At 31.2% G+C, this 26,445-nt stretch overlaps 2 protein-coding genes across 4 annotated transcripts; one reads left to right on the top strand and one right to left on the bottom strand.

The window, feature by feature from the left end:
• Positions 1–5,354: 5,354 nt before the first annotated feature.
• LOC115701398 (E3 ubiquitin-protein ligase SPL2) lies at positions 5,355–8,652 on the top strand. The gene is made up of 6 exons (XM_030629185.2): positions 5,355–5,861; positions 6,625–6,726; positions 6,895–7,065; positions 7,198–7,319; positions 7,526–7,645; positions 7,949–8,652. Exons 1-6 carry the CDS (start codon positions 5,490–5,492, stop codon positions 8,238–8,240), a joined length of 1,179 nt encoding a protein of 392 aa, XP_030485045.2. The 5' UTR covers positions 5,355–5,489; the 3' UTR covers positions 8,241–8,652.
• Positions 8,653–15,275: 6,623 nt separating this feature from the next.
• On the bottom strand, positions 15,276–21,339 carry LOC115699410 (probable protein S-acyltransferase 22). 3 transcript variants are annotated; one of them, XM_061102767.1, is made up of 10 exons: positions 20,838–21,339; positions 20,205–20,271; positions 19,952–20,065; positions 18,862–19,266; positions 18,584–18,652; positions 18,423–18,494; positions 17,380–17,508; positions 17,139–17,219; positions 16,848–17,036; positions 15,276–16,638 (listed from the first exon to the last, which is right to left on the bottom strand). In XM_061102767.1, exons 2-10 carry the CDS (start codon positions 20,244–20,246, stop codon positions 15,859–15,861), a joined length of 1,881 nt encoding a protein of 626 aa, XP_060958750.1. In that variant the 5' UTR covers positions 20,247–20,271; positions 20,838–21,339; the 3' UTR covers positions 15,276–15,858. The 3 variants fall into 3 exon arrangements, with proteins under 3 accessions (XP_060958750.1, XP_060958752.1, XP_060958751.1); XM_061102769.1 differs by having other exon boundaries at positions 20,848–21,339; XM_061102768.1 differs by having other exon boundaries at positions 20,890–21,156.
• Positions 21,340–26,445: the final 5,106 nt, after the last annotated feature.

The following is a 26,445-nucleotide window of genomic DNA, read 5'->3' as shown; positions in this document are numbered from 1 at the left end:
GGTAGATTGAATACGAAAGAAATAGTTAGTAAATATGATCTGAATGTAGATGCAACTTGTCTACTCTGTGAGAAAGAAAAAGAAACTATTGAGCACTTATTCTTTAACTGTGAGTATAGTAGAAAGTGCCTGATGGAAGTGAGAGGAAGCTGAACTGGGGGACAGCAGCAGTCGGCTTGCAGAAGCTGCTGCAAACTGCTAGCAAGATGAAAAATGTTTCAGCAAGTAGAAGAAGCATGATGAAGACAATACTGGCTGCCTTAGTATACCAGGTATGGGAGGCAAGGAATGATGTTCTGTGGAATCAAAAGCAATGGCAAATCATTGTCATTTGTAAATAAAGTAAAACAGGGGAGCAAAAGGAGATTAACAGGGTAATGCCAAGCAAAGCAAAAGAAGCAGATAAGAAATGGTTGAGTAATTTGTAATTTTTTGTAATATTCTGTAAGTAGATGCATATGGTATAGCAGTCGGATTTGTACATAAACTGAGAGTGTAATTGATAGTTTGAGCAATACAATTTCCTTATTCATCAAAAAAATTGTTGCTTAGCATGTGTCATTGAATGCATATAGCGAGACATCAAGTACGTTACGTCTAGGAAGACGAAAGTGATGCATGTCGACTGCGAAAACACTTAGTATATAACGTACAAACTCAGTATAACAGTCGGGTTGGCTCGAGACCCAATAAGTGAGATGCCAATCTCGCTATGGGAAGGCACATTCCTGTAACTTCCCCCAGTTAACTTCAAACATCTTCTCAGTGAGATTTACAATCCTAACGAGTTAAAAGCTAACATTCAAATGAGCTTTTGAGAAACTCTTTGTTAATGAGAACTTCGATTAAATCGATAAGCTTTTAAACAAATAAGCAACAAGGCGTACATTGTCGACCTCGGAAGGATAAGGAAAAAGGCTCCAAGTCGCTATTATGGTCACTGGAACTAAGCTCCTGTCGAGAGATACTCGGACGTAACAATTAAAGACGTGTTAAAACACACGATCATTTTGACCCAGTAAAAGCGAGAAAGTCACAGCTATATGATTTTCCAATAACAACCGCATTTACACTACGTGATATGTAATCAAACCCTATGATTTCAGGGGATAATCGTTGTAAAAAGATTACAGTCAACCTTGTAATTAACTGCCAACTATGTGATTATAAATAGTGGCAAGTAAGATCAAAAAAGGGACGGAAAAATCATACAAGAAAGGCCCTGAGAAAACTATCAGAAATCTAATAAGATTGACTCGTTGACTATGCAGAATTTTAACTGCAAAACCACGTAAAAAATCCCTTGTCTTCATATCTCTTCCTTTTCTGCTTTCATTTTTTTTTTGTGAGATTATCATTGTGAGGCTCAAATTTTGGTTAACGAAAATCTGCGTTAACAGAACTGATTATTATTAAATTTTATTTTGACAAAAAAAAAACAATTTAGGGTCCTATTTGCACCATTTTAGAAAATACAGGGTTCATTTTATCATTTAACAAAACAGAGGGTCCAATTGGTAACTTTTGTAAAACACAGGGTCTAAAATAGTATTTACCCTAAAAGTAAAAATAAGCATGTCATAGTATAAAAGTAAAAAAATATAAAACCATGTAAAAATCCAAAAAAAATTAAGTCATTTTGCTGCATATACCGTACAACCAAATGAATGTAACGGACCCAAAAAGTATATATATATACTTTTACTTCAGACGCACCATTGAAAACAAAAGAAGGACCGTAGGTCCTAGCAGCCATGCACATGCTGACTCGACGTCGCACTGTGGAGGAGGGGCACGGAACCCGAGACCAGCGGTGGTTGGTCATGCATAGCTGGAGAATAATTCTCGAGCTCACATGGATGTGATTTTGACGTGCATGGTCAGCTTCGAAGATTAGAAACTGAGCTTACATGATATGAATATTACATAGGTACAATTTTTACGTAAAATAATTTCATAAATAAATTACATAAAAATTTTATGCCCCAAATTGGCTTACATTATTTTTTAAAAAATAATATTAACAAAACCTACACCCAATTAATTAACGATTCATCACTTCTCATACATTCACAATAATATAACTATCCGTTCACATACATATCACATATATATAAATGCATAAAATCCACACAACATTTAATGTATACACATTCATGGAACTGCTCTTAACACTAATTATTGGTTTTATGGTACTAAATCAGGTACGCAATGAAAGAGTTTCATATTATTTGATTATCATTCTACCATATCCCAATGGATCTCTAGATGTGTGTACATTAAATCAAAACAATAAATAGTTAGTTTAGAATAAATACCTCTTGATAACTATCAGGGTATCCTCGAGACTTCATGCATGTTCTATCCCTTAATCTAGATGATGAGAAAATTGTAATTGGACTCACACAAGTGTCTTCCAAATTATTCCACCACACACAATGAATAGTGTGGGCTATTAGGATAAAATCTGTAGGCTTGTTCTTGTTGAGTTCTCAACACATAAGCAAGAACAAATGAGAGAAAAATTAATTTCCTTTTTCTCTATAAATTTCAAAAATTTAGGTTTAGATTAAGTGTTCAGGTTTCTCAAATCAAGCTACTATTTATAATAGTTAAAAACCTTTTAATTAAATCATATTTAATTAGTTAAATAAATAAATATTTATAGCTTTATTTGGTTACTAATATTTATGACAGATTCTCTCAACTACTTGAGAGAATATCACAATAACCTTAAAATATCTATAATCACTTTTCAAATTAGATATTTACCTAATTGAATTAATTAAATAATTAATTAACCCAAAAAGAAAAAAAAGGACAGGACATTAGCTAGGCGCCTACCGTGCTGTTTTGGATAAGGTTGATGTCTTTTGTCTTAACAATTTTTGTCTCAACAAATCTTGTCTTGACAAATTTTATCTTTTCCCTATTTAATTAATTTGAAAAAAATATTTATTTATTACAAAAATAAATAACTACTATTTTGCTAATTCAAAATAGATTATTTCAAACATCTTTATACAATTCTTTATCCCTACCCTTGACAGTGTTTCAAGGTGGCGATTTGGGGACCATGGACCTATAATTCTAAGCTCCAATAAACTAGATTATGTATTGAGTCTCATCAACCAAATAATCTTTGTTTATTAATTCTAGGATTACTCTACTATATATATAATTGAACTCTTAGTAATTATAAAATTATATTTACTGAGTTTAACTGCAGTGTCTATTAATATAATCGATTCCAGTGATTAGCCCTTCATGTGTTGGTTCGTAAATAGTTTTAGTCAAATTACCATTTTACCCTTCTAATTAATTTTTTATCCTTTAGTTTCGTTAATTCACTAGTGGAAGTATAATTCAAGATCTTATCTGAATTTGCGCGCAACTTTCCAGTAATCGAATTAACATATAGAGGAAACTAACTTTTGATTCGTTGAGAAAGTTAGGATTTCGTAATTGTAAATCATGTTCCCAACCATCTATATTATTAGATTCCCAAAAACAGAAGATGTAAGAATCATCCTCTCTGATAAATTTTAACGAGTGAATCAAAAAAACTAACGACATGAACTCGAACATGAGTTCATGATAACTCAAGATTTAAGATGATCTACTATTGATCATCGTTATGATATGAATTAGGTCTTTATGATAAAGGGTGTGTTAATAAAGAAAGCTTCATTCATATTGATCCTTGTCATATATAATCTCTATTATATACAACACATTTACTTTAATGTCATACTACATTCGTAATCCAAACTAAGATTACTTGCACCGAAGGACGGACATCAGTGAACCGTACTAGCAACCATTGAATAAAGATTCTTAAATTTTAATATGTTGCTGACTGTTTTATTCATAGCTAAGTGGTCTTAGTTCTCTGCACAACTACAAGCCACAATCTTATATATGAATAAGGAATTTTTGATATTTAATATAAATTATTCAATAATAAATATTAATAATTTAACATTCAAGCATATATTAAAATGTTCAACTCTTTATTAATAATCAAAAATGTCTTTAGAAGCTTTTTAGGGAATAAATCCCAACAGATTGATTTATGTCGTTTGACTATGTCAATATCTGTGACCATTAATGGATTTACTTGTGATTGATACAATGAAAACTGATTTGATCCTATGTTGATATAATTAATGGAAGAGATTACACATGCCTACAATTATGATGATAAAGTTATGAGCTCAATAAGATTAATACATTTATATGTATACATATGTGGCCCAGTTGGAGATTGTTAGAAATTTATTTATTTGGGACCACAAATGTGTATATAAATATATGTTGGGTCATCATGTAAATGAGTTTAATTTATGTGGTCTATTTCTGAATAAAATTTATGATTAAGAGCGTGATTGTTATGATTTTAATATGTGGATACCATAAGGATAATTTCTAATTTGATGAGGGGTCAAATAGAAATAGTCAATAAATATTACTAAGTATTTTGGTAGTTGGCAATATAACAGGTAATAGTCCCTAATTTGTATTATCGTATCTTTTTATTCTTTTGAAACCCCATCATCAAGAGATAGGTTACAAAAAAAAAAAAAAATCACTTCAAAATTGGAAGATCAAACTATTCCAAAGTCGATTTTATGGACTCCAGTACGCTTCTGCTAATCTTTGTTCTATTGTTTAGTTTTTTTTGAATAAATTAGGGTTTAGATCTAGATTACAATATTCTACATAGAAAAATTGATGTATCATATAATGTAAAAACTTGATGTAAATAAAGAAAATAGAATTTTAGTGATATAATTGAAAGAATAGAGAAAAAATGTTGATGTGATTGGCCTTAGTTTTGAGATTTAGGCTAAATATAATAATCTTCCGGGGAAATTGATAGAGGTGAGCAAAAATACCCTCTATCTATTATTTATAATTATTTTTTTTCGTTAATTAGGATTTTCATCTCTTAAACTTTAACATGTACTAAATTATGCATCCTAAACTTTTCTGGTCGTTAAAAATTCCCCCTGAACTATTGAGATTGTTAGATTTAAGAACTTTTGTTTAATTTTATTTAATTTTACTATTTCAGTGATTGTTTATGTACTAAATTATGCTCCCCAGACAAATTATGCCCATCGAACTTTAATATATATTAAATCATGTCCCCTAAATTTTCAACCATGTTAGACTTTTTTACTAAAATTAGAAAAAAATTCTTAAATTTAATAATCTCAATAGTTCACAGAGCATTTTTAACAATCTTAAAAGTTTAAGATACATAATTTTTTACGTAAAAATCCTAATTATTATTATTATTATTATTATTATTATTATTATTATTATTTGGAAAAAAAACCCTCCATACGGAAACTATTTCCAAACATCGGCGAGACAGATAGGAATTTTGTTTCTTTCATTTGCGAGTCTTTGCTTCTCTTCCACTTCAGCTAGAAACCGCTGTCTCTCCTCTTTAATGTAAAGAGAGAACGACAACCAACCCAATGTCGTCGCAAGAGCAAGCCCTATTGTCCTTACTCTCCCACCTCGCCTTCTCCGGCGACGGTGCCGTTTTGGGCCTAGCCTTAGCCTACGCCGCCGTCCGTTCTATCCTCAAATACAGAACTACCTCCTCTGCTCTCAAAAAGCTCCGCAAAGCACCTTCGGTCAAAGTATCCGACCTTCGCTCCGTCATGGCCATCGACAATTCCGATACTTCCAACGAATCGCAATCATCTGATGGAAAAATCTTGATCGTCCGCGGTACTGTAGAGGCAAAATCGGTCATAGACGGAAGCTGGAAGAGTCTGAGACCAAGCGTCTTGGTTTCACAAGAATCTGGAGAAAAAGCCGTTATCATTCAGAGAACTCAAACTGTAAGTGGCTGAATTTGTCTTGAATTACACTTTCGCTGAACTTATTTTCCTTTTTCATATCTATGTAATTTCTTTGCTGAGAATGGAACTAGCACATATATTAGGATTTTTCTTTTATACCTTAAGGAAGTAAGAACAGGATAAGAGTAGGAGTGCCAAGTTAACTTTGACTATTCTTTCATGCTTATTGACAAGTCAACTAGGACATTTACTGATTCTTGTTGAATAGAGAAGTATTTGAATAGTTTCTGAAACGTAGCAAGAATGACGAGCAGTTTTCCTGAGTTTCATAATATCATAAAAGAGGAATAACATTCTATTTGAACTGGTGGTTTTAATCGTGTACTGCAAAATGGGTTGCCCTGAATATGTTTGTCAAATTGACAAAGTGAAATTAGCAATATTATTTTTCCGTTTTTACACTAAGCCACCCGCCCATTTTGTTGCGCTGTGAAAGTAACGCTTATGCAAACTGTTCAGCTTTAATGCTAGAATTTACTGGATTTAAATGCATATCAATCACATATACAAAATTAGAAGGACAAAGTTATCCCATAATTGCTGTTATGTACTATTTTCTAGCACTTTTTTTGTTTTAATTATTCCAAAACAAGGCTTAACAAGTTTATTTTGAGTTTACAAAGGAGGAAATGATCATTATCCCCCACTCTCTCGATGTACTTTGGCATTATGATTCGATCAATGAGCTAAAGATTTTCAACTCTATGTTGTATACTAAAATTATGTTTTTTATGCTGTGCAGTGCATATACAATGAATGGAAAGGTTTCTTTGGATGGACTTCAGATTTGCGTTCCATATTTGCGAGATCCTGGAGGGAACAAGAATCCACCTTATTACGAACGGTTTGTCAATATGTTTTACTTCTAGATTTTAGCTAGGTTGTTACCCAAGCCGGGGAAGTTTTATAGTTGTTGATATATTTAATCTAGTTTGTTCATTGAATTTAGCAGCATAAAATCTTGTTTATGAACTGTTAGGAGTTTTATCTGTTTTTAATTTTATCCCTGCAGGTTCCTTTCGTTCTTGTTGAAGGTGGAAAATGGCCAGCTTCAGACTTCATAGTAGTGAACATTGATAAATTAAAGCATCCCTTACCTCTCACAACAGTTTATCATCAATTGCAGCCTGTTAATGCATCTCCGTACACATTCCTACAGGCACTTTTTGGTCATGAATTCCCTGTGAGTTTGTTGCTAAACATAAATTTTGCTTGTAAATTCTCAAGTCTCCCCTTATATTTTTATTTTTTGTTTTGAAATTTCTTGATATATCTTGTTAATTTCTCATTAGAGTTATTTGTATATTTATTGAAGGTCGGGCTACTTGATGAAGAGAAAATTCTTCCATTGGGAAAAGATATCACTGCTGTTGGAGTGTGCAGTATTAAAGATGGAACTCCAGAAATCAATTCGTGCAAGGATCTTCCCTATTTTCTGTAAGAGGATTTGCTTCAAGACATTGGTTTGAAGATCCTTTGTAACATTCACTAACTCACTTATTCTCTTCATTTCTAGCAAACTGCTACTCCTTGCTGTAAAAGGATTGGAATTTGATTTTTCTAATTGGCCTCAATATACGATTTGTTTCGACTTGAGATGCATCCTGTATTTAGTGGAATAAGTGTTGTTGTTTCTTTTCCAGGACTGAAATGACCAAGGATGAGATGGTTGTGGATCTTGCTTTCCGTTCCAAAATTCTGTTGTTAAGTGGTGCTGTCCTTGGTTCTCTATCAGTTGGAATTCTTGGCTATGCTGTTGTGAGGTAATACCTTCCACTTGATAAGCATTGCCTCTTCTTACTCTTTTTAAACTTGGTAGATTTCACAATTTCTTTATTTGTTTCACTTACACACCTTTTTCTAATTTTTCTTCAATTACAAACTAACACGAGGTTTACCTTTCCCTTCTGATTAACTCCTTCCCATTTTTTACTTGCTAATTTGTAAGTTATTTGCTGGCTTGGTCTGTTAAAAAGGTTTGAAATGAAATATCAAGGGTCTTGATGATCTCGGTAACTATATTTGAGCTACAATATGTAATCCTACATGTTGGCCATCACTAACAGGAACTGGAATAAATTGAAAGAGTGGAGACAGCGAAGGCGGCATCAGCAATCAAACCCTCCTGCCAATGATGATAATGAATTTCACATCTCAGAAGAGGACGATACAACAGATGTTCCAGATGGACAGTTGTGTGTCATCTGCCTGACTAGGAGAAGGCGATCAGCATTTGTTCCGTGTGGGCATCTAGTATGTTGCCAAAGTTGTGCCATATCAGTTGAACATGCAGCCACACCAAAATGTCCCCTTTGTCGTCAGGAAATCCGCTCTTCAGTGCGTATCTATGATTCTTAGAAAGAAATCGACATGGCAATGGATGCCTCAGCAGGCTGTAAATAAGAAGAGTGAGCTGCCATGTCATTTGCCCTTCAGCTTTTGTGAATGGTACCTATTTAGTCAATAGAAATACTTGAAGCCAATTGTTGCCATTGATTTCAGTAATTTTTGTAAAAAATAGAAACTACATGTCATTGCTCATACTGTATAGCATCCTTTCTCACATTTCAAACAAAACTTTGCCAACTATTATACTTATGACATCTTAAGTCAGGTAAGGCCATCTCCAACCATATACCCCAAATTTGGTGATGTACTACTACTAACACTAAATATAGTGTTATAATCTCTTTCATTTCTACCACAACAAAAAAAATTACTCTATTATTATATTATTTTTTAAATAATATTATTTTTATTATTATATTAATTTACTAAAGCAACTTTTATTGTTTCAGTATCTATAATAATTTTTTAATCTATTTTTTTTATGGTGGTATATGTTGTAGTTATTTAAGGCATTTTATGAAATTTTAATTATTTTAGAAGAATTTACAATATAGAAATTAGTATTTAAGTGGTAAAATTCGGTTGGTTACAATAACATTTTAGTTCCTTTTAATCATTGAGTAAATTATTGTGAAGCTTAAACAACATTCAATATTATCAAATAATTTCATAAGTTACTAAAAAATACAATATAATAAAAAAAAATTACAATAATTTATGATATTTGGTTGATATGTTGAATATTATTAAGTTTAAAATTTTATTATTTTTTATTAAAAAAAAAAAAAAAAAAAAAAAAACAAAAAAGTTACTTTTAATATTAGTTGTCTTTTTTTCTTAGACAGAAAAATATATGTTCTTCTCATATTAAAATAATTATTTTATTATTTATGTGTGTAAAATTTTGAAATAATTTTTTAATAGAAAAGTAACCAATTGATATCTTATTCATATCAAAAGCAATTAAATGATTGCTTTTTTCAAAGCTCCCAAAAAGCAAAAAAAAAAAAAAATTGAAACGAGACTATTTTAGATTTTTCTATTTTCGATAATTATTTTGACTTTCGGTGCGTATGCTAACATGGCACATCGGTGTTTGTGCAAATAATTTTCTTAAAGCTATTTTTGTAAATAAAATTAATTTTAGGTATAATATTAAAAAAATCCCTTTTTTATGGTAGTTGATTTGAACTTTGAATTCAATCTATATATTTGTCTCTTTATTACAAACTAAAATATAACAATTAAATGTAAAAATAAAAAAAAAAAATAAGAAAAAATATTAGTGGTCGGTTTGGACGGGTTAACTTGACCAAACTGATCAATTTCATTGGACGGGTTACTATTTACTTTTTTTTTTTTAATTGGGCGAGTTGCACTTAGATTTTTATAACCCAATCTTTACATTGGGTTGAATCAAATGTAGCATAAATCGACTGACGTACACCCCTAACTTTTACATTGTATTGAGTCTTGAGTTTGATTCTTAAATACCAACATTTTTAATGTTGTAAATTTTTAAAATATATTAAGGTGTAGCATATGGAATTCGAACTTATGTTCTCTTACATACAAAGGAAGTGTCCCACCATTGAACTAAACAAATATTCTTGATGTATATTTATATAGTAAATATGCTCGGTTACGGTTAACCATTTTCTAAATTGTAAAACCAAAATCGACTGCCTTGATTTAGAAAACCAAAATCGACCACTGAATTTGGTGATGATATGGCACTGAATTTTCAGTTTTTTGATGGTCGATTACGATTTGATGATTTTACCTTTCACGCCTAACACATGCAACCGACAGTTTGAACCATATTTTTGGTGTGTTGAATTAATCTAAATTTATCAAAGTTTTACAGGATGTCTTAAATAACTACAACATACACAATCATAAAAAAATTGACTAAAATATTCTTTTAGATACCGAAAACGATATGGGTGTATTGTTGCATCCCTTTAAGGGATGTACCATACAATTTTCCTAATATATATTTAAAAATTGTTAAATATAATATTAAGTAGATTGGTTGTTTGTTAGAGTTAGTTAGGAATTAGACTATGTACATTTGTTAATTCTTACTGTTTTAGTTATAGGTTAGCAAAACTTACATTATTTTCATCTTGTATTTATAGAGTCGAAGCTCACAAATTTAGTAATGAGAATACACTTCATTCAATCTCTTCTTTCTCTCGTTTCAATATTTAACATGATATCAGAGCTATAAAAACAATTTTGCTCCTGCCATTCTTGTCTTCTCCAATCGCTTTCTCTATTTTTTTAGTTGTTGTTCTTCGACTTCTTTCATAGCTGCTCTGACGGCTCTAACATTCACTCATGTTGTATTTTCTCAAAAAGTTTTTATGAAACATGATGATAACAACTTCCTTCTATGGCGTCTTCAGATCCTCTCTACAATCAGAGGTCATCATTTTTAGGATTTTACCTCTAATTCCTTTTAACCTCCGTGCAAATTTCTCACTTAGAAATATGAAGTTTGTCGCCAAATCAATCCAAGATTCACTAATTGGGAGGTTCAGGATCAACTCCTAAACTCTTGGCTGCTATCCTCCATATCTGATGGCATCCTCACTCGCATTGTTTGTTGATAGGCTTATTTTAGTTGCATTTTATAAAGTGTTTTAGAGGAGTGTTTCAATTGATTATATTCATTTTGTGCAGAATTACGCTTGTTTTGCTATTTGTTTCAAGTTTAAATGGTTAAATTCATAATGTGAATTGAAAATGAGAAGAAGTGTATTAAATGAGATGAATATGACAAATTATCATGCAATTTGAGTTTCTAGGATATAAGTGGTGAAAAATTCTAAATTTTGGATACTCAACACGTTTTGTTTGTGATCGAAAATCAAGTCTGAACCTTCAAGAAATTTTTTTACTATGATGCGTTCACTTTGAGAAAAAATATTATGAATAAAGGTTCTAGATCTCTCTTTTTTCTTTCCAAAACATCTTGAATTATTCAATTTCGAGTAATATTGAAAGAGTTATGGCTAAAACATTGTCATTCATCGTACAAGGAAGCTCGTTGCCAAAAATTAAGCTTCAAGCATCGCGACACTACAAGGTAGTGTCGCAACCCGCCTATTTTAAATGGCAAAAATTAAGGTTTAAACCTTATATAATGGACCCTTTTGATACTTTTTAAATCAACAATCATTAGGGACAAAAATTGAGTAAAAAGTAGCTCTGGAGACTTTCATCAATATTTTTCGATGAGTTCTTTTCTTCTACTCTTTCCTTATGTTCTTAATTAATTATTGTCGACTATTTATGATGAAGATGAGTAGCTAGACTTTTTATTAGGGTGTTAGTGGATATTTTTTGATACTTTATTTTGGTTTTAATATGATTTAGTTCTTCCACAATTTTCTATGTGTAATCATTGCATTCGTACTTAATTTTTTTTGATTTCCTAATTACCAATAAACTTTTTTATAATTTCAATACAAAATCTAAGAAATAAGTATTGATTATGCTCTAGTGAACTAGACAGATTTTGATATAGGACGAGAGTACCTATATGGTTTATGTAGTTGTTATACCCAAATTTCGAGTATAACAATTGCCCCTTAAAAAGAACTTTTTAAAATGATTACAAGGGTGTTTTTGTCTTAACCTATTTTTGAAAAATTGCATGTTTTGGGTTTTTGGCGGTTCAGAACTTCGAGGCACATCATTAGCATTAAATGCTCTGACTGTTCTCTTTTGCAATGTTCCCATCCATTAGATCATATTTCTTTTGATCTAACGGTGGTCTATAACAGAGTGTGAAAATCAAAAGTATCAGTTTATTTTGCCATTTTCGCATTTCAGACCTTCTAATTTCTTCTACAAATAACGATTACTTCCCCTTTCAACTTGCATGCCCTCATTGTCATTGACTTATTTCTTGCGTATTTCATCAGACTTCATCTTCAGCCTCGGAGACTCTCAGGACCCATCGTTTCAGTCATCAAAATCTCAATCGTGAAGTTCTTTGCCCAGAAATCTTCATCAAAACAGTGAGTTGCTCATCCTCTTTTTTCTTATACTTTTCTTTTCGGTATTTGTAGTTTTGTCTTGGTGGTTGATTGTTCCCCTTATCTGTTTTGTTTGGTTATTTTTTAGGTAATTTTTGTTTTGTTTGTCTGGATAATTTCAGGGTTAAGGAAAATTTTTAGGTTATTAGATTCATAGATTCCTGGGTTAGGTTCTATTTAATCCAGTAATTACAATCCTAGAAGTCTTAAAAACTGACTTTCCTAAAAATTTAGCCCTTCCATTCGAGATCAAAACTTAGAGATCATCTAATAAAAACCAACCAAGATGAGATTTCAAGTCGCTATAGGTGATTTTTGCAAGAAGTCTATGAAGAATGTTCAAGGGAAGAATAAGGGTATGGTGATTCTGGTCCGATTTCTATAGCCCATTGAATGTTATTTTTATTTTTATTGTTTGTTGTTATAATGTTAGATGTTAAGACTTAGTGATTGATGTTATGATTCTAAATTATTTTTTCTTTTTGTTTAAGAACAAGATATCAGATTGTTATCTTCGTTTGAGACAATGTATTATTTTGGGTTTTAATGCATATATTTTTGTGCAAGTTTTTTATTTATGATGATATATAAAATATTTGATCCAACTGTAGAATAATTTTTATTCAACATCTCTAATTATTATATCTAGGAAAGTAGTTGGAGAAATCACTTGAATCTTTTTTAATCTATGTGTTATGTGTATCACCTTCTATACAAATATCATTCAACGGTTGGGAAACTATTGAATTATCAACGTGCTACTCAATGTAATAAGAAAAGGTTTTTGAACTTCTAAGTAATGTTTTAAATACGGTGTTGTTAATGCTTTACATTTTTTTATAACAATTTGGATATGGCATTTAACTATAAAACAATTGTTATGCAACTTTTTAAAAACTAATAATGTCTTAAAGTAATATTTCTGCCTATAAAAGTTCACAAAAAAAATTAAAGAATTCAAATTAATGTTCTCTCAATATCTAGTCGCTTTGTTATGGCATGTCTTCCAGTTGTGATCTTTTTGGCCACATTTGCTGCTCCTATTCTATTTTTTTGTTTCCCATGCACCTATAAATTTTCTTTTCCTTGGTCTTCTGTATCACACACAATGGATGCCTTGTAAAATCAGGTCCTTTCAATTTCAGTTTTATGTAAAAGAATTGGCTTGGACCGTCCTTTATCCTCAACAGTTGGTAACCTTGTTTTACTTGGTATTTCAGTTACAGTTGAGTATTTTTTTGGTTGCATTCCAGCACTTGTTTCAATTTATGTACTAGTTCTTCATATTTGCGATCCCTTGAGATAAATTCGCTACTAGATTCGTAATTTACAGAATTCAAGCCTCGATTAAACTACCCATTGTAAAATATAAAAAATAGAATTGGGTCCCCTTCCTGAAATTTTCAAAATGCAATTATGGTAAGTCAACTATACAAAAACTGATGAGAAACTAAAATGCAACAATTCATTAAAAGTAATGCATGTGTTGCTAGACTTCGACTTTAGAACTTTAACACATATATAAATAACCAATATGTAATATAAAAAACTTACCACAATGGAGATTTCTCAATACGAGTCGTGTATTGTCAATTTCGAGCCCTAATTTTTTATACAATAATATTTTCGTAGCACAACTATTATGCGACGAATTTAACACATAGGGGCAACTATATATGAACAATGCGACTGAACATCGTTAAAAAAAAGATTTAACAATTTTTTATATGAATAATTTTTTCTACGTTAAGAATATTCAGTGAAGAAACAACTGTAACAATACTTTAAACCAACGTTAACTAAACCAATATAAAAAGATAAAAATATTGACCATATTATAAATATTTTTTATGAGAATATTTTGATGAATTGTTAATATAAAATACCTGTTAATAAGATTAAAACTATTAATTTGTAATTATTGATACGTTTATTATTAAAGTAATCCTTAAACTGACGACCAACTATAATACAACTATATATATATATAAAAAAAAACAAATAATATTTTCAGATCTGTGGTGCAAAATGAATGATAAAGGTGATCGGAATAAATCTAGTGTTAAAATTTTAGAAAAAAATGTTAATGAAACAATCATAGTATTAACTATTATAGTGATATATATTTTGTCATTATACTTATTTTTGGATTGATTTGGAACTTGAGATTTATTTTTTACAGATCTACATTTTATGAATTTGTAAAATTTTTTTAGGAGTATTAGTTTTACGGAATTTGAATTATAAATCAGGGTTGAATTGATGTTTCATACCAGTTTTTCTGTAGATTTTTTCTCTGTCACTTATGGTTGCTTTTCGATTTGAGTTTGTTCTTCTTCTCAGGTGACATCGCTGGAATTAATGGTGCTTCCTCGTCTGTCGAAGTTTTTTTTATCGTTGTCGATCTCATTGCATCGCATGAAGGTTTCGATCTCAGGAAGTGTAGATCGTGTGGGTTGAAGGTGTATGTAAAAGATATTTGTGTAATTTTTTTCAAAGTAATTTGCGGTATAAATACCTAAATTTAACTCCCAATTGCAAATAAATATCTAAGTTTAATTTTTTGCGATAATAATACATAAGTTATAATTTTAGAACTAAGGTAAGTACCTTGTTAAATAAATTGTTATGTGGCAATTCCTGATTGGTCCAAGTCATTAAATTTTTATTATTTAAAAAAAAATAATTTAAATATACCAATAAAAAAAATGACACGTGGATATATCGACTTAACATTTAATGGGCCAAAAATTAAATTTAAGTATTTATTTGCATTAAACTTAGGTATTTATGCCGCACATTACTTTTTTTTTTATTTTTTTATTGGAATGTATAATTATTTATTTGGCTGGCCCACAATTTTTTTGTAATATTATAACACAATTTTAAAAAAATATTTATTTATTGATTCTGAATGCCAAAATCAACTGCATGCTTAGAGAAACATATTCTTCTTATTACAAGTATATTTATTCCTATTTTGTTTATTATAAGATTTGGGACAAGAAATTTGATTTTATAGAAGAGATTATCATTCCATACAACCTCCAACTCAAATAAATTGACATGTTCACCTTGACTCAAATCATCAACTCAAGTACCACACATCATCAAAGTATTGCCTAAATTGTTCGTTCCTACTTACGATTCAAATACATGTAATTTAGTTCCAACTTGCCATTGATTGGAAAAGTGTAAAACCATGGCCAGCACAAACGAATTGTCTTCCCAGATCTGAAAGAAAGGAAACCACACCAAGTCCTTTCTTCACAAAAGCCTGCAGAGAAGGCAATTTTAGCAATATACTGCAGCAAACTTTGCAGTTGGGTCAATCTGTGAAAACCCATATAATCAGAATGGCTGCAATGAAACTTAAACAAATTACAAAAGTATGTGTCACTTAGTTAAAATCCAACTCTTAAAACACTATACAGACCCCTTCTCCTGTCTTGTCCATCTCAAAACCTGTCTCACAACCAATTTACCTCGGCCCACAAATGAAAGAATACTGGAAGTGGAACAATTCCTCTTCGGATAAGAATCCAAATGACCTAAACCTTCACTAAAATCACAACTGATCATAGCTTTCTATGGTCAGACAGGCCAGAAGATGATGCTTGCAGTTTAAATAATCTTTCATCTGCATCAGAATTAAATAAAACATTACTCCAGTTTGTTGACCTTTGTACAAATCTAGTAGGAACCCGATCACTGTCTTCCCCGCCCGATGCTTCATAACCATCACTTGTGGATCTTGACAAAGGGAATCCATTCTGGGCTGCTATACCAGTAGCAGACAGTCCTGTGAGCTGCCTTGCCTCTTCTGGCCCTGATGAGGATACTCGAAAAGGGTGGATGTCAGGGGAATCTAAACTACTCTCAGGAGAAGAAGCAACAAGTCCTACTGAACTTGTCATAGCATGGCTTGTCTGGAAAGCACTTCGTGCTTCAAGCTGAAGAGGAGCCAAACTAGATGATGTGTCAGCGTAGCCTTTGGTAACAGGTATAGCTGAAATCTTAGTAAGCGGTTCCATAGGCAGCTCTGCTGGAAGTCGCACCCGCTTATTAATGCGCCTTCTGTTATTGTCAGGCCTTGGAACCATTCGACGACCACTGCTGCCAAAGCTACTGCCAGCTTCTAGGCCATAAGAAGCATCACTTCTCATCACAGGTTGCAAGATTTTGGACTTTTTCCTTGCTTCTGCTGCAGCCTTTGAAATCTCTTCTGCATTTAATCTGGCAAGAGTCCATGGACTGATCTTCACCGCTGCAGGATTTTTCTTTTTAATTGTTTCCTCTCCTGCAGCCTTTTTTCCTAACGAACTAACAGAGCCAGTCTCTGGTGGCACAACATCAAACTGATGGAAGGAAAACAAATAACAGATAGTAAACAAACAAAGCAATGTGGTTAAGCTCTTTCTATTATATGCTGAAAGGAACAAATTCAACAAAAGTAGGTAATTTTGAACTTAAAAAATACCAACTCTATCAGAAAAAGCGATGAATCACAAAAAGCTACCTTAACATATATCAGAAATTTGGAAAATCATTATTTTGTCAAGATTACCTGATCTTCAAGAAACAGACGTGGCGGGGTGCACCAGGCACCCCGGTGAAATGTAGTGAAAGAGCTTGCACTGCTTAATCCAGTAAGTGAGCTAGCAGGAGACATTTGGGGACTATGCTGCCCTCCGACTCCATTTTGCTCTTGCTCCTGCTCCCTCAAAGCTATGATGTAATCATACGTGCTTATTCCCTACATCAAATACCAGAACATAAAAAAAATTGAATATAATTGAACCTCTGCAGCAAGAAAATCAGCATATGATCAGGGATACGAAATAACTGTGGAGCTCACCTTCTTAATCAAAAGGATGTGGAAAAAGAAAAGTTGTGCAAGCGGTAGGGTTGCAATCATTGCCAAGAGGGTGCAGAGTGCCTGTACATTCAATTAAATGTATTAAAATTATGATGGAAGCTATGTGAAAAAACATTACATGAAATAGTCTAGAGTCCCACTGCTGAGTCAACAAGGTTGATCTGAACTAAACTAAATACTAACAGCTAAATTAGAATAAATTCATGCCAATAGTACTCACCACAACAATAACAAATGGCGCCATAGAGAAACTGCTTCCCAACTTGGTTGCGATTTCCACAGAGAATTGTTTCCTCTCAAGAAAGCAGCAGATAAGCACAAGGAGTCCAGTTGTCCATTGTAGAATAAGCTGCAATCTCAAGCCCAAGGTGCACAAACCATGTACAGACCTGTCAATAATCAATTAAAATGAAAATGAAAATGAAAATAAAATGCTTACTCTGAGGTGATCTCCAGATACTGGCTGAGAGCCTGAAGGACTTACGGCAGCAAAAAGGGAAAATGGCAAACCATAATAGATAAGGGACAAGTCTATACTTAGGTGTTCCGTGAAAGGCATTGACTAAGAAGTCAAGGAAGCCAAAATCTTAAAGGAAAAAGATTTGATTTCCTCAGAGAATCTTGTGAGAAAATATAGGTACAATTTCAGAATCTTTCACAAAGCCAAATAGGTATAGTGAAGTTCATCTAAGGATTATTTCTTAAGATGATGGGAAGGACGCCCCGTTATCAGAGAGAAAATGGATGGAGAACTTTTAAAAAAAGTTGGAGCACCACAAAATTTGTCCGCAATTCAGAATATCTGTCACAAACTTGTTATAACAATTAAATTGTGTATGGCCATCATTTAGCGAAGTACTCATTAAAAGTCACTTTTCACTTTTCTCCCTAGGCTGAAAATTGGGCTGGGTCAATGGAAAGGTCAAATCCATGTTACTAAAACAAACTAGTTGTGACAAACACTGAGTTGAGCACTGTACGTGAAATAAGCAGTGTAGGGAGTGCAACTGCAAGTCAAACTTTTCCTATTCACAAGGGTAGTGATGTTAAGCTCTACGAACAAGTTACCTAAGGGTAATTAAGCACTGCTATCAAATTGCGAATGACAAGACAAATAACTGAATACTGTATAGGCGGTGAGCAGTGGATTTAGTGCCTATCATTTAGTTTCCATAAGACTGAGATCTATGGGATTGGTAGACGGTCAAGGGTTTGAGTGACAATGTGAAGTTTAGCAAGACAAGAACAAAGGCTCATGCTTACCAATAGAAGAGCGGAAACCATGAGAGTGAAAAATTGCCTGTAGTTTTTCTTCCCTATGCAGTTGTTAAGCCACTACAAGAAGCACAGATGCATTTATGTCAGGAGAATTAGCACAGAAAAAACAATTTGAAGAAACTGAAAACAAAGAAATGGAATTATACCCTGCAGTGATGATCAAAGCGGTCAACACATTTGTCACAAACTCTGCAGTGTTTACTGTATTTGTACACCTACAATGAAGTGAAAATATGAGCTAATGAAATTGGACTCAATCTCTGCAGGTTACTGTCATTTCTTACTTATAAAGAAACAGATTGTTTCCTCGGAGACCCAAACATAGCATTACAAGGTTTATCGACATAACAAACCTTAGCGAGGTATCCAATTGACAATCAAATAAAAACAATAATGTTCATTTATTAATCTATGTCCAACACACCTCAACTTCACACAAGCTGCAATAGAACATGCCTTCTTCACTCATTTGTAGACTAGAAGACTCCTCACTGGAACCCGAGCAACCGCATATATAAGCACATGGAGAGCAAACCAACAAGAGACAAGATGAACGTTGTGGTGATGTATTATTCTTCTCGGTATCAATTGTTGAGACTTTGGAAGTTGCATCTTTGCCCATAGTATCTTCATCTAGAGGTTTGTCCCCAAGTTTTGTAGCATCGGCATCATGTAGTGATGGAGTTGAATCACCACCCAGTTTAGAGTCCTTTTGTCCAGATTGCTTAGCAGTGTCTGGAATCTTGAGATACTTTTTTGACTTAAATACTCCTGAGTCAGCAGGATCAGCTGCCGCGCACCAAATATACAGGCTGAAGACACATATAATCTGAAAACAGGAGTTTGCTAAATATTAAATACGAAATTTGCCATATGTAGTTCAGATTGCAATTAAACACATTAAAGAAAAAAAAAAAAAGATAGAGAACTGCATGCTAATCCAAATGATAAAAGATTGAAGTAATTGTGACTCCATTAAGTGCACTTTAGTAATAATTGAAAGGCCTACTTTAAGAGCTGTCATAATGGGCAAAAAACATAACCACATTCAACTTCTACGAAGATTTCTTCAGTATCAGATAGCATATCCTCTAATTGTCTAAAGCCACGCAACCAATTTGTTGAGCAATAAGCACTCTGAAGTTAATAAAAGTAGTTTATTTGTTCAAAACTTGAACCCAATTGCAACATTCCATTAAATTCCAATGAAACTCAAGCATTAATCCCTACATTACTGTTATCTGATACTAGGATCTGAGAAAGAAAGAAAAACAGAAAAGTAATTTATACGCTCTTATAAGCTAGAGTTAAAGGGTCATAACACGCTTGAATGGATCTACAGAAAAATCAGCGGAAAATAAGAAAACACAATACCCATGAAAAAGATAGAGAAATCTACTTAGCAGACACAAACAATCACCAAGAAAATAAACCGAAAAAAACAGAGAACTATCAGATCTCAGCTCCTCAACCCAACAAAAAGAAAATATACATAAACAAGAGAAATGACTTACAAGAGGAGTGTAAAGCCCCATCACAACATACTGAAACATCTTCTTCCCAACAAAGGGAGCAAAGAAGACATAGAAAGCAAAACCCAATGCTAGGAACACTGCAACAGCAACCACCTTCATAGACAAAAAATAAAATAAAATAACTACAGAAGTGAAATTAAGACAACAAAGGCTGCTTAAGCCACTATACTACTTGAGGAAGAAGAAGAAGAAGAAGAAGAAGAAGAAGAAGAAGAAATGTACTAAACCATACCTGGAGAGGGTGGTACGGGAGCTGCCATCCGTTCTTCCTCATCTTCTTGTTCAATGCTGAAGATTAGCTAGAGCAGATGACAAAGGCGTTATAACCAATTGAATGGGTCAAAAAAGAGAAGTGACGACTTTAGTGAATGTGTGTGCGTGTTTTCAACTATTTGTAAATTTATTTTGTTTCACTTTCCCTCATTTTCCGGGAAACATGAAAATGGTTGATTCACTGTGGAACCAACCCAAATGAAAAGTTGCAGGGGCATTTTGGAAGGAGAGGTCTAATCAAGGTAAGAAATGAAATGGGTTGGAGAGGAAAGAGGTTAAAGAAGGTAGCTTTTCTCTGGTATGAATAGATGATGATGATGATGATGATGATAGTGGTGGTGGTGATGATGGTGGTGGTGTTGATGATGGTGGTGTGAGGAAGCTTTGTCTGGTTCACTCAATGATAACACCCAGGTCAAGGAAGGTGGGAAAGAAAACAGGGTTTGTTGCAAAGTTTTTTTTTTTTTTTACTTGAGCAAAAATGCCAAATACAATGACTGTAATAAGAGAGAGAGAGAGAGAGAGAGAGAGAGAGAGAGAGAGAGAGAGAAAGAAAAAGAGAGAGGGGGCTGGCTTTGTTTGCTTTCCATACCTATAATTACCTCTTAAGTCACCTTTTACTTTTTCCTTGTTTCTAGCGTTACCTTTTTCTCCTGGGCAAATCATGTGTCACAGACCAGAGCAACAGACAGTTGTTTGGTTCTCCTTTATGTAATTGCCCATCAAAGCTTCAACCCACCTCCCATGAATTTTTTTAAAAAAACAAAAAACACAAAAAGAAAAATATCTCTATTTTCTTTTCTATATTTTTATTGATCTTTGTTTTTTTCCTTACAAAATCACAATTTATCCTTTTAGTTTTCTACTTGTCACTTTATTTTTGCAGAATTACAATGGTTTATTTATGCTTTGTTCCAAATGAATAATAAACTTCTTCTTTCAAATAATAATAATAATAATAATAAATTTCTTTCTTCAAAAAGGAATACAATGCATTAAGAACAATTTGTAAAGATTGTGACCCTTCAATTCAGTGGCATTTCTCCTTTTTGAGCTCCTGTATCTTTCATTTCTATATGAGAATGCTTATTTTGCTCTAAAAAACTCTATAAATTTGTAGACATATACCTGTCCCCTTATTAAATGTTGCAGCTGCCCCTTTTTTTAGTTGTGGTGGGTAGTTGCTATGCCTAGAAGAAGACCAATCTTTGGGCCTAGCTTCTTAGCCATGTGTTAAGGAATCTAATGCTTGTTTCAACACAGCAACCATCTTCATTTTTTTGAAAAAAAAAAAACACAAAACCCATCTTGTTATGTCTCTTTTCATTCTTTTAAATACCAATATATTGTTATCTTTGCGAAAAAAAATACCAATATTGTTAAGTTTGATTAATTATGTTTTAATATTTAGCATACGACTAATGATAGATACATTTCTAATTTGTACATCTAAATTATATATTATATGATACATAAATAAACATATCATGATCCCACTTAAAAATATATTTACAGTGAGATTAATTATAACTCATAATATATAATTTATGTAGAAATTAGAGGTACACACATATTATATTAGTAATGCCCTTAATTTGTCTCTTCTCGCTTCTTTTTCTTTTATTTATTTATTTATTTATTTATTTATTTATTTTTGAAAATGTTGTTGGTTGATAATTGCTTAATTTTTACTTTTTGCACACGTTTTTTTTTTCATAACTTTGAGTTTGTTAATTTTAATTTTTATGAGCAAATTTTAGCTATTTGTCATTCTCGTTCAGTTAAAAAGTCACAAGTTTTAAAGCAAACCATACCCTAATTACCCAAAAAGCCGTTAGAACAAACCCAAAACTGCAATGAGAGAACAAAGAAGAAAATAGTAAGCTCTCAATATTATTGTCACAAAGTGTTTGGACTCACTGTCCCAAACATCAACTGATTTCATTTTCAAATAACTTTTTTTTTTCTCTGTTTTGAGGAATGGGTATCATAAACATTTGAATAATTCAAAATTTATATCTTCAGTCAAGAGTATAGAGAAGTCTTCAAGTGGTATTTACTAAATTCCAATAGGAAATGGACAAAAACAGTTGTCGAAATCTGCAATTACAGTACTTGAGATAGGTTCCATGTGCTACATACAAGGCTATACATTAACGTAACAAAGAGCTATATCAGTTTTTAGTATGTGATTTAACAGCTAAATCACTTTAATAATCTTAAAACCCATACAAGATTATCAATTAAGTAACTTCAAGTGTTTTTTTTTTTTTTGAGTTAGTCTTTGTATTTTAGCTGGCAACATTTTTCATAAGAAAAGAGACAATAATTGGATGGAGTATGTTACAAGAAAGCAGATTAAGTGACCCAAATGGAAAGGTAAGGTTAGTGACTAATAAAGTTTTTAGTTAAATAATATTCAGAAAAATTACTACTTTTCAAGAAAACAAGCTAGAAAAATGCTGGGATTTACTTTTACTCATCAGGCTTTCTTTATTTTTCATTTCAAATTTAACTATTTTGCATGTGTATTGAGAGTTGAGTTGAGATGAGAGTGACACAACACGTAGGAAGAGGGCAAAAGAATGTAATGGGCCTCTTTTTGGTGTACATATATAGGCATGGACTGACGGGCAACTAGGGTTCTTAAAAGCTTTGTGAAACTTTACATTTGGCATTTTCTTGTCAGATTTTGAACTTGATGAAACCAAAAATAATATTAAAAGAGAAAAAAACACATTTCAACCAATTACAAAGCTAGAAATTAACACTATGAAGCACTAACCTCCATGAATTAAAGAGAAAGGACCACCAATATTTCTTGCATTTACATATGTCAAACATTTCTTAATTATTAGCAACACTAAATACTATCCCACTAGTTTTCAAAAAGAAAAATAGTAAAATAAAAGGTAAAAAAATAAAAAATGAATAAATGAATTTATTTGATAATATTTAATGCTATAGAGTCTGACAAGGGTAGATGAGCTGCATTAAATGTGTTTGGATCTATATCTGTCTGGTTCTCAAGAAAAGGATCGGTATTTTTGCCCTAATCCCATTCCACGCATTCCAATTTCCTAGCCCCACCATTTCCCTATACTCTCTACTATTATATATTTTTGGTTGACCCGATAGAGATAGATTCGTCCCGGCAATGGATTAATAATACCCTGTTTGTTTCTTATTCTTGTATCACTACCACACCCTTGCCAGACCTTTTTTTTTATGTCGTGGTAGAATTAGAATTCGAAATTTACAAGTTGGAACGTTATGACTGTAATTTGAATTTAGTATCACTATGAAGGGTAATTCTGATGGTAAATATTAAATGTAGTGTTAAATTAAGGGCAAAAATTATTTTGGACTCTATATTTTGTAAAAAATATTAATTAGATTATCTATATAACAAAATAAATTATGTATTTTTTTAAAATTGTACAAATAAGATCCCTGAGTTTAATTTTTAACAATTTTATTTTTTAATATAACTAACTTTAAGACAACTTTTAACACGAACAGATACAGAAAATGTAACCAGTTTTGTCATAACATCTCTAGATCGGATTATTATTAAATTTTATTTTGACTAAAAATCAGTTCAGGGTCTTATTAATACAATTTTAAAAAATACAGGGTCTATTTTATCATTTAACAAAGTAGAGGGTCCAATTAGTAACTTTTACAAACACAAGGTTTAAAATAGTATTTACCCCTATTTTGGACCCTATATTCGTTGTTAATATATTATTTTATTAAATTATAAATAAACAAAAATAATAAATATACAAAAAAAAAAAGTATAAATATAATATTTAAATATTAAAAACTAATACAAAAATATTTTGTGTAGTATAGTGTCACTCTAATAATAGTGGGGCAATATAGACAATATAATTAATAAGATAGGTTTTAAAGTGTGGTTAGAATGAATTTAATGTAAAATGTCATTAAATTTAGGCTAATTAGCAATCCCCCCCCCCCCGCGGGGGAACTTTGACATATACCAAATCATACCCCCTGAACTTTTTTGGCCGTTAAAAATTCCCACTAAACTATTGAGATTGTTAAATTTAAGGATTTTTGTCTAATTTCATTCAATTTTACTGTTTCAATGATTGTTTATGTACTAAAACATGCTCCCTAGACTTTGATATCTACCAAATTATGTCCCTCAAACTTTGATATGTACTAAATCATGCCCCCTGAACTTTCATCCATGTTAGAACTTTTTTACTTAAATTAGACAAAAGTCCTTAAATTTAACAATCTTAATAGTTTAGGGGGAATTTTTAACGACCAAAAAAATTCAGGGACATGATTTAGTACATGTCAAAGTTCGGGGGGAAAATTGCTAATTAGCCTTGAATTTAAGTTAGAATTTAGGATATTTAGGAGATTTGTTAGATTTCTAAATTTTTTCAAATATTCTCTAACAACCTAAATTTTAAATTCTAGTTAAGATATTTTTTTTAAAAAAATTTAATTTTTAAATTTCAAAATAGAGATATCTTAACCTACTTTCCAGATTATCTGTTACTTATTTTGATCTGTACTGTTTGATTATTTAATTATTTATTCAATTTTTTTTACAAACCTATTATTTTTTTTTATCTAATTTGCTATGATTAACTTGTTGACATATCCAACGATCTGATTTTAATCATAGTTCAATTGTCAATAGATCTTATAAATAATTTGTAACAGGTAAATTTTGCAATTTCTTTCATCTGTGTAAACCTAGTAACATGATAGGGCCCATCCAAATCTTTTGACATGTGTGAGCATATATGTTTGCTTTTGGGCTTAGATGCATATTGGAAGCCCATTTAAGTTTTATTAATTAAATGGACTAGGTTGCTAAAATAAAATTTCACTTAAGTAATTTTATTTGGGCCCAATTAGAACTGGGTTTATTCAATGAATAACAATTATTTATTTAAAGGTTAAATTCCTCTCCTTTGGGCCTTGTGTGAGAGTTAGGGGGCCTTTGTAGTGGGTACAACATACTGAACCCAGCCCTCCCTCACATGAACCACCCCAATTGTGAAGGCCCATATGCCTTATTTAAATAATTGTATTAGGTTAATTATATTAGTCTAACCTAATTAAAATTTAATTAGCAACATAATTAACTTTAAAATATATGAAATTTATTTTTCATTGAATATTTTAAAATTAATTTTAGAAAAACACTTCGTTAATGAGATATATTCTAGATAGTTATTTCTAATAGCTAATTATATTTTCTAATATTTAATTAGGAAAATATTTTAAGTTGAAAATTAATTATTTATTAATTAATTTTGGACCAACTTAATTTAGAATATTTTTTCTAGTATAAAATTAGAATTAATAATTAAGTTTTTTTTATACTTGATTATTTAATTCTTGTATTTAATACATTTAATTAAATTAAAAATTAAATATTTAAGTTGATTTCATTCTTGATACTTAAATATTATTATTTTCAAAATATTTAATTAAATAAAAAATTATTTTAAGTTGGAAATTTTAATTTCAGAACAACTTAAATTTGAATAATTTTCAAAATATATTTTACTTTATTTTATTAATCAATTTTTTTTTTTTTCGAAATTGCATTTTATCTAATGCAGAAAATTTTGAATTTTTTTTTGGAAAATAGATTAAAGTTGAAATTTATTTTTTTTTTAATTAATTTTAGACCAACTTAAATCAATAAATTTTTTATTTAATGATTAATTTAAATAAATGGACTAAAATATATTATAATTAGAAAAATAAAGTAATTAGTTTAGTGAAAGTCTAGATAGTTATTTTCTGTTTGCTTGAAGTATTTTTCTAGTTATATTTAATTAAATTATTAATTAATATTTAAGTTGATTTTAATCATGATACTTAAATATTTGATAATTTTCTTAATATTTAATTAAATAGGAAAATTATATTTGTGTTGAACATTAATTTTTAATTAATTTTGGACCAACATAAATTAGAATAATTTTTCAGGATTTATTTTATAGCATTTTCGAAAATTTAATTTATTTTAAATACATTAATTTTCAAATTATGCAATATATATTTATAGAAAATTAAATTTGAGTTAAAAATTAATTTGTTAAATTAATTTTGGATCAACTTAAATTGAATAATTTTTGAAATATTTATTGAAAATTATTACTAAGATGGAAAATAATTTTATTTATTTTCAGATCAAT

The sequence above is a fragment of the Cannabis sativa genome, chromosome 8, assembly GCF_029168945.1.
Source record: "Cannabis sativa cultivar Pink pepper isolate KNU-18-1 chromosome 8, ASM2916894v1, whole genome shotgun sequence".
Taxonomy (NCBI): domain Eukaryota; kingdom Viridiplantae; phylum Streptophyta; class Magnoliopsida; order Rosales; family Cannabaceae; genus Cannabis; species Cannabis sativa.
Note: the sequence above shows the minus strand (reverse complement) of the source record. Positions and strands in the feature narration are given on the sequence as shown.

What these genes read in the sequence shown, in the direction of transcription:
- LOC115701398 (XM_030629185.2), top strand. Translation starts at nt 5,490, where the DNA reads ATGTCGTCGCAAGAGCAAGCCCTATTGTCCTTACTCTCCCACCTCGCC. An exon ending in AATCCACCTTATTACGAACG is followed by an intron (nt 6,727 to 6,894) that starts GTTTGTCAATAT and finishes TTATCCCTGCAG; the next exon opens with GTTCCTTTCGTTCTTGTTGA. An exon ending in AAGGATCTTCCCTATTTTCT is followed by an intron (nt 7,320 to 7,525) that starts GTAAGAGGATTT and finishes TTTCTTTTCCAG; the next exon opens with GACTGAAATGACCAAGGATG.
- LOC115699410 (XM_061102767.1), bottom strand. Translation starts at nt 20,246, where the DNA reads ATGAGGAAGAACGGATGGCAGCTCCCGTACCACCCTCTCCAG. An exon ending in GCTTTGATCATCACTGCAGG is followed by an intron (nt 18,495 to 18,583) that starts GTATAATTCCAT and finishes TGCTTCTTGTAG; the next exon opens with TGGCTTAACAACTGCATAGG. An exon ending in TGGTTTCCGCTCTTCTATTG is followed by an intron (nt 17,509 to 18,422) that starts GTAAGCATGAGC and finishes TTGAGATTGCAG; the next exon opens with CTTATTCTACAATGGACAAC.